Source organism: Mytilus californianus, unplaced genomic scaffold, assembly GCF_021869535.1.
Source record: "Mytilus californianus isolate M0D057914Y unplaced genomic scaffold, xbMytCali1.0.p SCAF_4, whole genome shotgun sequence".
Classification (NCBI taxonomy): Eukaryota; Metazoa; Mollusca; class Bivalvia; order Mytilida; family Mytilidae; genus Mytilus; species Mytilus californianus.
The window spans coordinates 45,223,363-45,242,320 of record NW_026262690.1 but is presented as its reverse complement, the minus strand read 5'-3'; the positions used below and the strand labels follow the sequence as shown (position 1 = coordinate 45,242,320).

The 18,958-nt window shown below is 32.1% G+C and overlaps 2 protein-coding genes across 5 annotated transcripts in view; one reads left to right on the top strand and one right to left on the bottom strand.

Annotated features, from left to right (window-relative positions):
• Positions 1 to 5,655: 5,655 nt before the first annotated feature.
• LOC127738096 (LDL receptor repeat-containing protein egg-1-like) lies at positions 5,656 to 16,647 on the bottom strand. Its single transcript, XM_052249198.1, has 6 exons — positions 16,503 to 16,647; positions 13,986 to 14,258; positions 12,676 to 12,999; positions 10,305 to 10,592; positions 9,292 to 9,468; positions 5,656 to 6,166 (listed from the first exon to the last, which is right to left on the bottom strand). Exons 1-6 carry the CDS (start codon positions 16,564 to 16,566, stop codon positions 5,880 to 5,882), a joined length of 1,413 nt encoding a protein of 470 aa, XP_052105158.1. The 5' UTR covers positions 16,567 to 16,647; the 3' UTR covers positions 5,656 to 5,879.
• Positions 16,648 to 17,657: 1,010 nt separating this feature from the next.
• LOC127738092 (LDL receptor repeat-containing protein egg-1-like) overlaps positions 17,658 to 18,958 on the top strand; it is a 35,377-nt gene continuing 34,076 nt past the window's right edge. For all 4 annotated transcript variants that reach the window (XM_052249195.1, XM_052249192.1, XM_052249193.1 and 1 more), the window contains exons 1-2: positions 17,658 to 17,724; positions 18,077 to 18,349. In XM_052249195.1, the coding sequence (XP_052105155.1) occupies positions 17,661 to 17,724; positions 18,077 to 18,349 (337 nt within the window). In that variant the 5' untranslated portion in view covers positions 17,658 to 17,660. The remainder of the gene's footprint in view (positions 17,725 to 18,076; positions 18,350 to 18,958) is intronic.

Below are 18,958 nucleotides of genomic sequence, written 5' to 3'. Positions count from 1 at the left end.
TTTTATGATACCATATATGATTGATTGATTATTCGATGTTAGTTTAACGCCGACTCACAAACACAGGATAGTATGATGAGGCAAAATATTGTCTATATGAATAACACGACCAAAATCCATGCAAAATATAGATAAAATAAGATATAAATCCAAAACTAAAATACAACATATGATTGAATACGCAAGTAAATTTTTTTGTATGTTAAATTGAGTAAATCAAAGACTTGTAGGCGTTACTTATGATTATAGCGGAAAAACTAGAATCGAAAATTTATCGCTTTTCAAAATGAATCTCTTAAATGTTGGGCGCGTTCCCTGCAAGGAAGGTACGATTATAAGATAACACGAAAACGTTCTTGTAGATTGTACTTCTATTAATACAGACAATACAATTTCCCATAGGAATTCCTTTAATGGCTAGAACTATGCCTCTTTTACTATGAAGTTTCGTAACAAAATCATATCCTGGTATGGAAAGTTCATATGCACCAATTTTTTTGGAAAGGTTAAAACAAAGGGTTGTGTGGTATATTTTCAGCATTTATATGCCTTGAACTTCTACGCGTCTAAACTTGTACTAAAATTCTGTACTACCCCTCCCTTTACTCTGAGTCTTCCTGAGAATTCAATGTGTCCGCTATCCAACAGTATTTATACTGGTAAAATTTCCACGTTATGTCTCTATGAAATGAAACATGGAGATCATATCTGGGAACCAGTAGGTAAACAAAACAAAATATCTATGAATATTAAATAGGTCTTAAAAGAGGTGCGGTTTGTGAATCAGCTGTATTTACAAAGTGCATTCTGTAAATAGTAATAATGAAAAAAAAAATATCATGTGAACATTTTCCTGTTAATATAACAAATGCGGAAAAGGGCGGCTTTAGATCTTTTGTCTAAAATTAGTTTAAATTGTTGCTATGCAAATATATTACCAATCATAAATATCATTTTAAGTGGATAAATGTGTTATAAAACTCGACAATACCCCAAATGTGTCCAAATCTATGTATGTACATATCTAAAGAAGAAAAATTAAACATAATATAACGATGTAATGATATTCCAACGTCTCGATCCTGAATTTGATTTTTTTCATGTTTAATTTGCTGTAAAAAGATGTGTCAATTACAATGACCTTCTCAACCAAGTGAAAATGTTGTCCTCTTCTTGTCGACTTGTTCATTATAAGTAGGCTTCATTCAGTAGCATCTTGTAAAAAATGACAAGAAGTAAGCATTATCCTTTACTTCACGTTCCGCTATATACAAGAAGATGATGTCCTCTCACTGAATAATTCAGAATGTATTGACTGCATCGAATTTTAAAATAAAGGATACAGTTCAGTCTGCTTCATACCAAGTCGTCTGGAATATGTCAGTTGTTTTCCATTCGTTTGTGTTTGAGCTTTTGATTTTGCCATATGATAAAGGACTTTCCGTTTTGAATTTTCCTTGGATTTCAGTATTTTTGTTCTTTTACTCTATACCTATAAATTCCTAAGTTAGGGTCGATTGAGAATAATGCTTTACGACAAAATATATGATTTCAGCTTCCCAATTGTGAACTTTTCCTTTCTATGTAGCAATATTCCAGCAGCGCTTGGAGTATACCTATCTTCCAGTTGATACGATATTCAATAGCTTGCGTTCCCGATCATGACTTCCTTGATGGAAGATTACTGCTTACGAGGAAGCTATTACACCGATGTTTCCTATGGGTTAAGTTGAAGTCATCCTTTCGAAAACTTTACGGAAGCCGTTACGAAATGGTTAACCTTTATGGCAACTCTGTTTCACAGATGACGACATATATGCTATATTTGTCACAATTACATCTTTTCCTCGAATGTGACATCACTGTCAGACATTTACCACCGAAAATGTACTTTCATGAGCAACAAGACGGATGTCTTAAGCTTCAGGAGTACCTGAGATGACTCCTGCTTTTTTTGCTGTTTTTTCTTGTTGCTCAAACTATCTTTTACCTAAGTTGTGTTTTGAGACTGTTTTTCTTTTCGTCGTTTTTCTTCTTTTTTTTTTGGCATGACTTTGTCAGTATTTTATCGTCTTATGAGTTTGAATATCCGTTTGATATCTTCCGCCTCTTTTTGACGTAAAGTTTACCTGCCATGGTTACAATCAGGCCCAGTTGATATCAAGGATCATATTTTATGGTCTTCAACATGCAGTAGCTGGTCGAGTATTACTTCGCCATTGTCGTAGAAGCCGGGGTCGGGTACAAAAGAGGGGCACAACTTTGATTTAGCCCCATACTTGTTGGCCACACGAATATTAAAAATATGAAAGTTAATATGAAAGAGATCTCCGAATAACTTCAAGACTATTAGACTATTGAAAAATGTTTTATTTTGCTTGTCACTTTTATAAACCTGCCCCCGAAATTCAGTCTACTCCGACGCCTCTGGTTGCATGTGTGCGGTTCACTAAGCAATATGTTCTAATAGACCAAGTTCTTAAATGGAATTTGATTCTTTACTGATTATAACAAAAACTACTTACTTTGATTACATATTATACAACGATTGTCACATGGGAGCAGGATGTGCATTCATTCGAAACAATAACCTGAACGATACAACTCTATTTTTAAAGGTTCTCATCAAGAGCAATTTACTGCTAATTACATGCATGTTTATTTTGTAGAATACATATTTCTTATTTTTCATTTGATTGTAATACAGTCTCAATACTTTCGAAAATAATTTAAAAAAACATCAAATTTGAACTTTCACATCAAATGATTTAGTATTAAAAACATACCTTGGCCTGTTACGATAACAAATACAAAGAATAACACTATGATAATATACTTCGCATCCATTATAGGATATAGTTTAAAAATAAATGTATATATCTATTAACAAAAACAAATAAGTTATAGTATACTCAGTATATCGTCACATGCTTAATGAAATTCGATTACATGTGATTAGCAGCAAAATGTTCATATAATGCTTATTTAATGCATATCGATTTCCCTTTCTTAAAAGCTAGCTAGTAGTATATAGTAACACTTTTATCAGATTGTAGGATTTAAGAAAAAAAAACAATTATTTAAATGAGTTTTTTCCTGTAATCAATAGCTGTCTGAAGAAAAGGAGTCAAGAAGTTAAGTAAATATATTCATATATTATAAGGTATATTGTATGTGACATACAGTTGTGTAAATAAGTGAATTAAAACGTCACAATTATTGTGCAGAAGCCCTATATATGACTTACGTTGATTATTGTATGTATGTCATTCAAATAAACACAAAAACAGTAAATGATAAGATTGTCTTTAAAATTTGTCCACATTACGGTTCATTAACTGCTTCATTTAAAAACATCCAATCAAAGTAAAATAATCTTCGACTTAATTGATGGATTGCTGTTTGCTTATCGTCCAATGGTAAATATTGCATTCAAATTCAGGAAAAAAATTTACAAATAACAATAAATTAAATAGATTGTCTCTGTAAAGTTAGTGTACCAGGATGAAATAGAACACACTCGACGACAATCACTGAATTACAGTCTCCTGACTTGAAACAGTCACAGACAGAATGTGGCGAGTTTAAACATGCTTGTGAGCCCTTAAACCTGTCCCAACCTGGGTGTAACAGCACACAATAAGGAAAAGCTAAAAAGTTAGTTACAAATGGCCTGACTCATTACATCGGAACGATACAATAAAAAAAAAAAAAAAAACAAACAAACAAACAAACATCATAAAGACAAAAGACCGATCCAAGAGCACCCGGGGTTACTGATAATCAGCTCAAAGACAACAGCCATCAACTTTTCCCGGACCAAAGTATCAACCAGTATATATCCAAGGGTAAAGACGTTATTGAACGTCCGAGAAAAGCATTTTCTGATGCAATGCTAAAATATAGGTACATAATATCGATAGGAAGTAGGACAATAAGTTTCCCAAATGTATAAAAATATAATAGTTAAGTTGCGTTTTGATTTATCAAAACCAAAATCAATGATAAAAACAATTTCAAAGATCTTACTAAGGTGTTAAACTGATATTCTTTATGAGTTTAGATGGATCGCATCTAAATTTATAGGCTTAATAAACAAAATTAACATAAAATTGCAACGTCCAGTTTTCAAGAAGAACTCCAGAGGTAGGGCCAAACTTCGAAACCGAATCTTTGTATCTATGAATGAATTTAGCAAAACCCTTTAGTATTTTATGGTAACGAAATCTAAGACTCAGTATATGTTGTTGATTGTCTGCAATATGTGTTTTGGCATAAACCATGCTCTTAATTTTCTACTTTGAATTGTTAAACATTTTGTTATACCGGGACATTTTAAAGCATAAGTATCGGTTTGTGATAATTGTTGAATGTCTATGGTTACTAACATCAACGTTCCATAGCTTCTGCTGGATAACTGTATCATTGACAATTATACTATATCTCGTGTATTAACTGTTAACAAAACTTTGAATTGTTCGAAATACTAAGGAGTTTCTATCACCGGTATAGATTATCTTAGCTGTATCTGACAAAACCTTTCGGAATTGTGTGTCCTCAATGCTCTTCAACTTCGTACTTGATTAAGGCTTTAAATTTTTTTTTATTCTAGCGTCACTGATGAGTTTTTTATAGACGAAATGCGCGTATGGCGTGCAAAATTATAGCCTGATATCTTTGATGAGTTTTGTACAAGGAAGCTTTTGCATCAGGGCTCCAAACGGTAAATTGAAGTCATTCCTACGAAACTGTAACGGAAACCTTCACGATTTGGTAAACATTTTTACTGTTTGTGAATTTGCGTGATGCATGCCAGCAGGAGACTCTTCCTCTGTAAACGCATTCGGTCTCGTTCCCTTTTTAGTTGTTGCGATTTCCTCATTTATTGTTCGTGACCTTTTATCTTCTTCATGGATTTATGAGATTTGTTTATTGGTAATTTACTGTTGCCTCTATTTATTGTTCCCAATGAACCTTATCAAGGTTTATTTTAGAAGAATGAGTTGTGCTCATGAACATTATACTATTCTTTTTTGTGCTATGAGGATTCCTAAAAATCCTACTATAACTTCTATCAAAACGACAAGCAATAACCATGTAAACGAAATACTATTTAGAAAACGGAAGACAAAGTAACATGAACTCCATAAGTAACGAGGTGATTTCTAGTGCTAGTTGAGTACTCAGTTCATGCTTTTCAAGTACCGCTCGTCATTTTGCTCATGAAAATTGAAAATCGGTGACACCAAGTGCAGGTATTACGGAATTATGGCTACAATAAGTGGAACATCCGTGGTCATGGTAACAATGATATTCTTTAACAGTCAACCAAGTAACGATAGCGAGCGTCCGTAAAACTTACTTTTGAATTGTTGACTTTAATTTTACCATGAATATCCCTTGGTTTAAATATGCAAATACTTCTGAAATGTGTTGCTATATATAAAATGTTCAGAATAGGAAACGGGAAATGAGGAGATAAAACATTGCAAAACAGGTCTCCTCCTACAAATTGTTTACAAATTTTGTTACTAACCAGCACAAATTAAGCCATTCTTTGTTCACAATAACCTTGTTTAATTTTCATATAGAATGTCCGTAAAAAGAAAAAAAGTATTGCGATTGATTTGAGATGAACTTAAAAGTCATTACAAGTTCGAAATAATTAGTTTAATATAATGTTATATTCATAGGACAATTATAACATGTGCTTTTCATCTTATTGTGAATGATGTCTCCTTAACTTTTCATATTCCTTTTAGTTTATATTCTACCTTGATAACGTCTATATCAATATATAGTATTGAAAAGTAGATAACCCTTTCATAATTAAGTCGGAGACAACAAAAAGTCAAAGGATTTTATATTTACAACAGATTTTAAGTACGTTTTATACATCTGTATTGTATCCTGAAATATTTAGTTGTTCCCTTACAAGGATCTTTGGTTGGTGCATATATGCTGCATGATTGTTTTCCATTACATTCTGTTTTAACATCAGCAAGAATATTTACTGGACCACATGATGTTGTTCCGATGTTTCCCATTGGACATGTTCTCACACTATTCCTCCCATATGTTGCTTGTGTCACATCGATGACTGTGTGTTTTGCTTTGTCACATTTTAACGTGGGATCGTCGTCTATGCATATATGAATATTCATCACTACAAAGAAAAAAAAAACAATGACGTATAATTATAAATATAAGTCGTAACTAAAAGCTATTAGGATCTTGTGTAACTAAGCTAAGGCAAATCTATAATTTTGGAACGAGCGTGTCATCAACAATCCTTTGATAAGCGCTATCAACTTTTTTCAAAAACAATTTCTATTAAATCATTTCCATTGTAGACGGTAACTGTAACTGTCAAAGTATATTAAAAGAATGATTTTAAATTGCATACAATATTGACAATGAAAGCATGCATATATGAATTTAGGAAGACACAAATCACTGTGAACAACACTGATTTAAACCAAATGTACTGAACGGAAAATTTAGAAATGTTGGAGTTCTCCGATACTAAATTAAGGTTACAGTAGTTTACCGTAATCAATCCCAAGAAAATGAGTATGAAGAGAGACAGATCAAGTTAACAAACAAAAGCTGAAGACGCACAAACCCCAAAAGGAGCGAGACTCCGTGAGTCGACAGGGTAAATATATTCTACTATGCATGCATCACTCGCCCCGCTCAATCAAAATGTCATAATTGGGTATAGGCCAACATCGGTAAAATAGTAAAATAACAGATCAGACGACTATACTGGTATTTAAAGATATAACACCACGAAAACATGTCGATAGTGAGTTGAGACATCGACACATCGTATCGGTCAAACAATTCGGGATGGTGACCGTAAAACTTATGTAGTGTCAATTTCAGCTGTTCTTATATATAACTCTGTTGGCGCATTTTATTTTGTGTACACCCCCTGTAAGCGAAATCCGTTTAGTGTGAACACGTTCGACATTTAAGTGTTCAGAGTAATGGCACCCCGATGTGAAACAATAGTCACCCATTATTGTAAGGGGTTTTAAAATAATTGTCAGGTCGATTCATCAATATTTATTGGACATTTGTTTTTGTCAAATGATTTTTTTTTCTAAAACTTAATTTATAAATGCTTCCTATATGTTTGGATACTCTGATTAATTTCAACGAGTTCATAAATACAAAATTTCATAAAATTCGGAAATACCGCAAATTACGAATGCTTTGCCTTATTTCATTATCATTGTCGCTAATGAAAGAGCACAGTAATGTAACATAGATTTATATTCAACCTAAAATGATTTTAATCTTCAAAAAATTGACAGTCTTCAACACGAAAGACAATTGCTTTCAGGTAAGTTTCACCATAGGCAATTGCCAGTAAACATGTATTCCGAAGTGCTTCGCTTACTTTTTTTAGTACCTTTACCAACTCTGCAAAGAAGGATATGCTTACTGTATATTGCTTTCACTATCAATTTGAATGAAACTTCGTCTTACCCATAGCTTTAGTTTAAGCGTTCGCTGTTTCATTGGTAGTTTCATTGTCAATAAAATATGTCAGACAAATATGAATGAGACAGAAAGATTCAATTAAATAAAAAAATGTTAATTATAATCATGTCGATAACCGTTTGGTTGTCATCATGGAAACTGATAGATGTAAATTTGTAATAGTTTCAATAATTCAGGTTAAGTCTATGCAGGATCACAAGAAAGTCGACACATTTTATATCATATTCTTTATCTTGTTTCCCTTATCTTCCCAAACCAGAGACCTCCTGCATGATGGCGTTTAAAAAAACGAATCCTAAGTTTGAGTTATAAATTTATGGAAATGCTGGAAAAGAGGATATATTTTTTCAATAAAAATCGACATAACCAAAGCCGGGGCTGTGTAGACTGGTCGAATGAAATGCGCCTCTAGAATACAGTGTAATTACAGCAATGAAATTACATGTCATTTTTGTTTTTCGTAAATTGTTTTTTTCACATACATTAGGCCGTTAGTTTTCTCGTATTGTTTTACATTTTTCGTGTCGGGGCCTTTTATAGGGTTTAGGTTTCGATCATTGTTGAAGGCCGCACAGTCGCATACAGTTGCTACATTCTACGTCATTTGGTCATTGGTGGAAAATTATCCTGTTGGCAATTATACCATATCTTCTTATGTTTAAATTCTTATGACAATAGATATAAGAAGATGTGGTATGAGTGCCAATGAGACAATTCTCCATCCAAGTCAAAATTTATAAAGTAAACCATTATAGGTCAAAGTACGGTCTTCAACACGGAGACTTGCCTCACACCGAACAGCAAGCTATAAAGGGTCCCAAAAATTACTAGTGTAAAACCATTCAAACGGAAAAACCAACGGTCTAATCTATATAAAAAACGAGAAACGAGAAACACTTATCACGGAACCACATCAACAAACGACAACTACTGAACATCAGATTCCTGACTTAGGACAGTTGCAAACAATTGCAGGTCAATATGATTTTTAATTAGATGTGTCAGTGCAACACGGATTATTCCCTTGCAGGATTGACTTGCGTTGAAATTATCATTGCGATACTTCCGCTGTTATTTTTTTACAGCAACGGATGGTGCAACTAATTTGGTACGTAAGAATAAAGGAGAAAAGAAGAGATATGATTTATTAATTCGTGTCACAAAAACCTAATACGACACAATCTAAGTAAAGAAACAGCGTTTAATATCTGTTCTTTTATCCAAATCACAATGGTGTCTTTGATGTATTTGACAGAACTTTTCGGAATTTTCTGTTTTTATTGTTCCTCAACTTCATCATGTTCATAATTGAGTTGGCCTTCAAACTATTTTGATTCAGTTGCCGCTGATGAGTCCTTTTTAGCCGAAACGCACCTGGCATATCAAATCATAAGCCTAGTATACCGGTATTTGATTTTGTTTTAATAAAAATCACACTTAAAGGCAATTACAAGGAGTCTTCTTGCACAGGTTTGAGCAGAATTCTATTGTAGGTGTATGCAGGTATCGATCACAATAAATCTGTGTATTGAAGACTTACACAGATGCGACTTAAATTTTATAACGCATAATACATATTTTATTTGCGTCAAAATGCGATAAAGTGGTATCAAAGAAGACAACGAAAATATGTTCATATTTTCTGTCATTTATGGTATAATTGTAACCTGTACACGTTGGTAATATTGTAGTGACGCAGTAATATCCGACCATAATTAGCGTTCTTTTGTTACTTGTACCGTTGGCAAGTTAATATTAACAATACAGTGTTATTCTTACCGTCTCCATCGTTATCTGCTGGCATATTTGATTGTGGTGGTTTTGGTGGTGTTGTTGTTGTTAAGAAGCAATTGTCTTCGTCACTACCATCTGAACATTCCTTTTTACCGTTACATTTAGAGGATTCTGATATACAAGATCTATCTGATCTGCATTTAAATTGAGAACGGGAACATCCTAGTAAAACAAAGTTTTGAAGTGTTGGTTAATACAATAAACCTTAAAAGATTTGATAACTCACGAAACTATTAACAACTGTCATACAAGTTGGAGGTTTAGCTAGCTATAAAACCAGGTTTAACCCACAATTTTCTTCGGAAAATGCCTGTACCAATTCAGGAAATTGGCAGTTGTTTTTCACTTATTCCGTTGTTTGATAACGTTTGATTTGGTCAGTTTGTCTGGACCTCCCTTTTTTTAATTTGCTTTGTAGTTCGGTATTTTTGTTATACTTTTTTTTATAAACGCACACAAGCTCGTTGTTCAAACTTAGATGCTCCACGGTTTATTCAAATTTATTTTTGGAGCCTTTTTTGGTCAAACTTAATCAGTACATCATAAAATTTAAAAAGTTTAAAATGGAAAATATAACCATATGTTTAAATGATTATGCAGCTTGGACCATGCATGACTTTCGAATTCAACTTTGGTCACGAGAGTTAATGTGCTCATACTACTTTGCATGCAAAAGTACTCAAACACAGCTGAAAAGCATTATGATGCCTTTATTTGGCGTTAAACTAAAAAAAAATCTATCTATTATGAAATAGTAAACATTATAAGAAAAAAGAAAAGAAATTTTTAAATAACAATTTATGTACAATGAACTAGCTAAATCAGAATCATTTGTTGTCCTTCAAAGTTTAACATGTCTATATCCAACAATATGCGATAAAATTTATCAAATATTTTCACAAAAAGGGAATTTCTGTCTTTAAACAAACCTACAGGTTTTAATAATTAGATACCAGGAATAGTGACATTACAATAGATATGTTTTATAATTACATTACCTATCTTACACTTATATGTTATCTTCAAATATCTCGATTTATCGTGACAGAGGTCAACTAAACCAAAACTGGAAGGCTGAATAGAACATATATGTGTATCGTCACATTGTCTTCTAAGTATGGATAATACAGATTCACATGTTGCTTTGCTTCCTTTTGCGCAAGTTCCCAGATTAGTCTTCCCATGCATAACCTTTACTACCTCGATTACTCTACCATACCTCTTGTAACAACGCAGTTTATGGTCTTCGCTCTGACATAGTGTAAGCGCTTTCCAACGAGGCTTGTCTGCAAAATAAAACGAAAAAAGACGAAGAATTTTAAAACGAAAAATATTCACTCAAAATACCTGTGTTTATAGATATGAAAGGAGTACCTACGAAACTACTAGATAATTTGAAAGGTAGAAAATTCCAAGATATTGGCTTAATAGCATTCATTCCGATTCACAAGTGTTCCAAGCCGGTATTTTCGTATCTTTTTTGTGTCAGTTTGGATTTGTTGATCTCAAAAGTATTAATTTCCTGATGATATTGACACATTTTCTAGTTTACTTTATATTTTAGGCAGGGCATCTGTGACCCATGGACACATTATATCTTCATTAGGGCCCGTATTGAGGATCGGTTGATAATCATCATATTTAGATGTACATGTATTATATGTATTGGTCTTTTGTTGGGCAATGTATGACAAATATGTGTTGAAAAACCTCGCCCGTAATTATAAATTATGTAATTCATTGACCGCTCCCGACATGTGTAACTTGAAAGCATATTTTAGCGGCGATCGATGTCTTTCAAAATTACTGCACTTTTCTTGTATCCCTGTTGCTTTCGACTGGAGAACCGTCGTACACTAGCATCGCAAAAGTTGGCACTCCGAGGCGGGTGGGGAGCAAGAAGGTGAACTGTGGTTTATTTTTATCAATAATACCGCTTAAGTCGACGCTAGGGGCCGTCTTGACCTTGTTGTAGGGTATGAATGATTCGTTCATTGATGAAGACCCTACATCAACTTTCATGATGAAGAACAGGAATATAAGCCCTGTTCATTGATATTTTTTTATTTTCATATATGTATTGTGTGCGATTTTGTCCCATGTACATTTAGTCCATATACTTTTATTTTCTATGTACATCTTTTAAAATTTTTGTTGAAATTAGACATATATAATTGTGGCGCAGGACCCTCTCTGACTTTGTCAGTATTCCAGCTTCTGGCGTTGGTTTTCCCGTTTGAATGGTTATACACTAGTAATTTTTGGGGCCCTTTATAGCTTGCTGTTCGGTGTGAGCCAAGACTCCGTGTTGAAGGCCTTACCTTGACCTATAATGGTTTACTTTTACAAATTGTTACTTGGATGGAGAGTTGTCTCATTGGCACTCATACCACATCTTCCTCTATTTAATCTCCTTAAAAATTCTAATGTGGCTAAATTGAGTTTAGTGGCTAATAATAATGCTGCTTAATAAATCAATTTACTGTATTATTTCAGATGGATCCCTAGACAGATAAATATATCGAGATAACGATTAAATTATATCGATATAACGATATAATTATATCGAGATAACGAAATAAATATATCATATAACAATATGAATATCGAGATAACGATATAAATATATCGACATAACGATATAATGATATCGATATTACGAAATAAATATATCGATATAACGATATAACTATATCGAGATAACGATTTAATTATATCGAAATAACGATATATATATAGAGATAAGGATATAATTTTATTTGTTTAGGTACCCTATGGGCTTCCGTACTTATACACATAATAGCAATAAAATCATTGGAAGATCATTGATGTCCAAGTAATCCGTTAATTTATCAAATGTAGAATATGGCGAATTATTTTTTGAGGGAAAACAAATTCTAAAGGTTCAAAGAACACAATGAATTCGGGCAACTCGATAAAATGGAAAAAGAAAATAGGTACTACGAAATCTCATCAGGTGTTTTTTTTTTGGGTAAGACTTATCTGCTTCGTTTGTGACACCTGACTTTATTATATATAAGGGTTAATGTAAATAATTAGGAGAGAGGACTGTTTAAATACACGAATAGTGTAAAAGAAACATTTGTAATAAAAAAGTCATTGGTTAATAACTAAAGTTTACAAAAATTCAAAACATAATGCATCAGCATTAAAAAAACAACATATTTTAAAGACTGAACTCTTATCATTTACCCCAAACATTGATATTATTTTAATTAAATGTTTCTCAGCGCTTTAAACGGAGAGATTTAGAGTTATGCCACTTCTAATATTTTTGTTAGTTTGTTGTTATAGTTAATATCGCGTTCTCCTACCAAATACATGTTGATTATCGACACACAGCCTTACCTTTATTTACTATTGCTGGTGATGATGCCGGTTTTATCGAAACACATTTATATTGCAGCTCTAAATACTTTGTAAATCCCGGGCAAGGATTACCAAACTTGTTATTGTCTGCGGACAATGAGCATTCTCTTTTACCATCACATAGTGTTCTTAACTTCTCTTCAACGCCAGAGGCACTGCATTTTGTATTTCCGACATTACCGACGAAACATGTGACTTTATTACTTCGTCCGAAAAATCCTTTAGTAATATATATGTCCTGGTTTTGAGGACAAATAAGTTTTGCTTCATAATTCTGACAAAGAACTAACTTTGTAGGGTAATCTGAAAAATATCTTACCGTTTTACAACTGTGCAGGTTAAGTACAAAATCATAAAATATAAAAATTCTGTTCTTTTATGAATGCTTGATTTCAAGGAAATTGTTTATAGTGTATAATATGGACCACTTTAAGGAGATGTAATTTGTAAAGATTGCTAACGATATAAGATTATTTGATTGATTGATTTATTGACTGTTGCTGAACCTCCCGTGGCAAATATATTCAAGAAAGTTACACGTTAATGTATAATGAATATACAATGTTTGGTACTAAAACACGCTAGGCTGAATCAGATTTTCAACGTACTAACTCACACATGGTAACATGTCACAAGAAGACATATTACCCTACCTCGACATTTTCATACTTTTTGTATTATTTCTTCTTTTCACAATTAATCATATTTTATGTGGCAGTAAAAAAAGAAGATCAACGGCAGTCTATTTTAAAAAAATGTTTGATTCATAAATACATTTTCTTAGATTTTATTTTATTCAAACTTTCGTAATTGTCAACAAATTGTACGAATAAGTGACTGAATGTTTTTTGACTTGCAGTTGTTAATACAACATACATAAGTAGATCGGTAATTTGTCAAAACATCATGTGAGTTTACCATGTTTTGGGCAAAGGACTGATAAACTGAGTAAGATATCATATGTACTAACAAGAATTCAGTCAACATGAAGACATGCCAACCTACCGGTTTCAATATCATCACTTAAATCCGACCAGTTTGTGCTCTTACTCCTAAAATGCCGCATACTTGGTGAAAAGTAGCAAATAACAATTTTGAAGTCTTAGTCTCGATTTTGGAATCAAATCCTTCCACGATTCCACAGCGTAGATGATTAACGCTACTGAAACTAAACAGTAACGAAGTTCTATCGGCATAATCGGTTTACATCTAGCATCGAAAAATATATTTAAGGACACCCATGAATAAGCATAATTATCTTATTTGCATTTCTTATAAACTAGACATACCTTTGCATCTGTACGTAACATTCAGGTAATTTGCCGTATTAGTACACTCATTCCCAAAAGTAGAACTTTTAGCCTCAAGTTCGCAACTTTGCCTGCGGAAACATTTTTGTGTGACGGCTGATTTTGCTCCTGATTCACAGTTTTCGTTTTTCCATCCTGCCTTTAGGCAAGTAGTGCTATCTCTACGACCGAAGTAAGCATTGACTACAACGATTTCCCGGCCTTTGCAATCTATGGTTGATTTCTCATTCTCACAAATGACCTTCGCCACATCTAAATTATAAATAAAATATTATCTTTTCTGATTTATTCTTCACAAAAAAGTTGTAGATATCAAAATTCCACCTGTTTGTAGATTTTTTGCCAAATTGTTTTTTCTTGTAATTTGGATAAATATTACAAAGAATTTAAAAAAATGCTCCATATCTTGAAGTATAATTGATAGAAAATTCTTGTGATAGAATGCGAATTGAATAAATAGAACTTTCTTCAGTTTTCTTATTGCAAACTTTCCGAACATAAACGTTCTTATTTCGGTTTATCATTGCGGTGCGATTATAACCTTTTATTATTGTGGCACGAATATAAACTTTTATCATTGCGGTGCGATTATTACCTTTTATCATTGTAACGATTATATAACCTTTAATCATTGCGGTACGATTATAACCTTTTATCATTGTGGTACGACTATAACCCTTTATTATTGCGGTACGATTATAACTCTTTATCATTGTGGTACGATTATAACCCTTTATCATTGTGGCACGATTATAACCTTTTATCATTGTGGTACGACTATAACCTTTTATCATTGTGGTACGATTATTATCTTTTATCATTGTGGTACGATTGTTACCTTTTATCATTTGGTACGATTATTACCTTTTATTATTGTGGTATGATTATAACCTTTCATCGTTGCGGTACAATTATAACCTTTCATCATTGTGGTACGATTATAACCTTTTATCATTGTGGTACGATTATAACCTTTTATCGTTGCGGTACGATTATAACCTTTTATCGTTGTGGTACGATTATTACCTTTTATCGTTGTGGTACGATTATTACCTTTTATAATTGTGGTACGATTATAACTTTTTATCATTGCGGTATGATTGTAATCTTTTATTGTTTCGGTACGATTATAACCTTTTATCATTGCGGTACGATTATAACCTTTTATCATTGTGATATGATTATTACCTTTTATCATTTTGGTACGATTATAACTTTAATCATTGTGGTACGATTATAACCTTTTGTCATTGTGGTACGATTGTAACCTTTTATCGTTTCGATACGATTATAACCTTTTATCATTGTGGTACGATTATTACCTTTTATCATTGTAGCGATTATAATCTTTTATCATTGCGGTACGATTATTATCTTTTATCATAGTGGTACGATTATAACCTTTTATCATTGCGGTACGATTATTACCTTTTATCATTGTAACGATGATAACCTTTTATCATTGCGGTACGATTATAACCTTTTATCGTTGCGGTAGGAGTAATCTTGTATATTCCCTGCTTTTTATGGTCTTAAACATTACTTCTTTTATGCATTTTCGTAGATGAAAAATTCTAAGCGTTACTGTGACGAACAGCACAGAACTTGGCGTCTAAGTCCTTCCTGGTGCTAACTGCACGTCTTTTAAGAATTTTGTTTAGCCCAGTAAAGAAATTAAAAGTATTTTGAACTATCATATTCTTTTTGACAAAATACTTTTATGGAAAAAATGATTTCAGATATACTAAGATATTTAAAAGCAGTAAAACTGCAGATTAACATGAATATTTGGGTTTCAAAAATTACCATTTACACTATAGTTTTCGTTGAAGCACCTATTTAACTGTAAAAAAACCAAATACATCTTATCCAAAAACAGTCGAGAGCTGCGACCTTTCTTTTATAAATTTATTTTAACAAATAGTAAGAATTTGAATACCTTTATTACAAAAAACTTAAAAAAAAACTATTTAAAAATAGTCACTAGATTTGGTGATAAATCTCGAGAAATAATTGCCACATTTGCAAGTTACACAGTTACATCACATTTTTTTTCTTTTGATGTTGATAATGGGGAAATAGACCAATCACAAATGTTTTAAAAACTGGTAACTTGTGTTTTTTGTAAAGAAACATACTGAGTAATTACTATGACTTTATTGAATAATTTCAGATGGTTAAATTTGTTTGCCGTCATATCTATACACTTGTTTTAAAAGTCTGTATCTTCATCAAATATATTAATCCACAAAATCAATATTATTAGATATTATTTTAGAGATCTCATCCTTCTTCTTGTTTGTTTTATCTATCATTAAAATAGCAAAAGGTTGATTAAAGAACATACGATAAAAATCAGTACAGTCATTAATTCTAGCTATCATCTCTCTTTGATAGCAGGCCCATTTTCCTAGACCTTTTCTGTAAAATTGTTTTTATTTAAGGTTCTACATTTGTAGATATTTTATTACTAGAATTATTAATAATTACACTGACCTTGGCTTGTCATTATCATTGTTTGTAGAAGAAGAATACAAACTATCTCAAATTTGTAATCCATGGTGGTGTATTGCAATCGATTTTACACTATAAGAGAAAGGAATTAAAAACAAATATCAACCCGTCATTTTATGAGCCATTTTTTTGCTGTATTTAATTTAATAAGAGGAAGTGTAATACGCAAGTCTTTAATATGCACATTGTAGTTATTGTAATCTGGTAAAACATGTTACAAATATGATTGTATATATAATATATTTTACATACAATTGTAAAAATATTTGATGAGATTACCCATTACATGTGAAATTAAGTCATTTTTTTCTTCATATATTAATACTTTGATTAGATTTGATAAAGTTAGAAAAAAGTATTGCACCATGTACGCTAAGAAATAAAAGTGCATTTTAATTAAGTTAAATACTTCCATTCATTCCAATGCTTTATGACGGGAAGCAAGATTTGTAGATATTGCACGGATTTGATTGACATTTATCTTATTTATTTTACATGTACCAATTAACTACATCACAAACTTTGTAGATTTTTTTATCGAATACACAAGCATAATTATGCACAACACGATGTGTCATGTATTGTTTAAAACCATTCCAAATAGAAATCATAGAATTTAGAAAAGAAAGAAAAGAAAAAACAAACACGTAAATTTATATAAATTAGACCGTTGATTTTCCTGTTTGAATGGTTTTACACTAGTCATTTTTTGGGCCCTTTATAGCTTGCTGTTCGGTGTGAGCCAAGGCAGCGTGTTGAAGGCCGTACTTTGACCTATTATGGTTTACTTTTACAAATTGTGACTTGGATGGAGAGTTGTCTCATTGGCACTCATACCACATCTTCTTATATCTATGATAGAACATCATTTACTTCTTCCAAAAAAAAGTCTAAGAGAGCATGTAGATAATTTGCTCTGAATTAATTTTGCTTATTTTAATTATCAACTAGATTCCATTGTAATTAACATAACAGTTTGATTGATATTAACTACAATTTAAAGAATCATGAAATGTTCATTTTGCAGAAGTAATCGCTTTATTTCTACATGAATGCGTCATTGGTTATCAAATATTTATGATTATTAATGTTAATATTCATGATTATTTATATTTATACAACTGGGTTCTCAAAATAACGATGCGAATTCTACATTTGGGATTTTTTTCAGTTCTTATTTTAAGCCAATTAGAATTTTTGACAGGTAGGAATGACAGTAACTTAATGAAAGTCTCAGAAAATTAATTGCAATACTCCGAGAGGAGAACATTGGTAAAATATATGTGAAATAACAAAAATTTACGAAGACTAAAAATAAAAATCAATGTAGAAAATATTCAAATAACAATTGTTCTAGAATTAAAAACATCTAGTGTTAATCATATAATTTTTAAAAGAGATTTGGTTGTTCTCCGGGTTTCACATGGAATCTATATGCGCCAATGCTTATAAGTATTTTCATCATTGTATACTTATTTTATCAAAGGTGTGTGTATGTGTTTATATCAAAGGTGTACGTATATGAATTGTAGAATATTGACATTCCCCTCTTTCAGCAAAAACTCGCACCATTTGCAAGACCAATCGAATTGTTTGCAAAAAGGAAAGAATTATAAAAGTTACAGAGGCAACCTTTGGTCGGTTTGGAAGGAAAAGGCGCAAAAAAAAGATAACTTGTGGAACTAAAAACAATTTTCTTAGTGAAGTTAAAGAACTTTGTGATGAGAATACATCGTGTTTATTAGACACATCTGTCCCCGTATTTAAAAAACCATGCCCTGGATCAGCTGTGTGTTTACGTGTTACATGGAGATGCAAAAAGAAACAAGGTGAAGAATGATTTTAAAGGAATTGTGAAACATATCAGTTTGTATATAGTTACTCTCTTTTAAATATTGAAACACATTCTTGAAATAGAGAAGAAAGTAAAAAAATCATACTTACCTTAAATTATTAGTCAAAAGGAATTTACTTCATCAAGTACACTGATGGCCAAAATTTTGGAAAACCAAGCCAACACTATGGAATTGTCTGAAATAAAAAAATAAATAAAACTGTAATATGGTAGTAAAATTTGGTTGCAATATATTTCATTTATTTCAAACTATATAATGTAATGCACACTTTACAGTTGTGAACCCGAATGCCTGGGCTAAAACTAGAGGTAAATTTTACCGTAGCTTGTTTGTATTAGGTAATTCAGGCGAAAAGGCAGTTTGGATTAAACTTAAAGGTATCATTTAGTAAAAGATATGTCAGGCGACATGCTTTAGGTTAAGACTAGAGGTATCTGGTTTTGTAAAAGGTATGCCAGGCTTCACACATTGGAATAAAATTAGAGGTATCTTGTGTAGATATATGTCTATTGTCGAAGTCCTTATGCTAACCTCTAGGTGTCTCTTCCGTATACCCAGCATCTCCTTTAATTCATACTTATT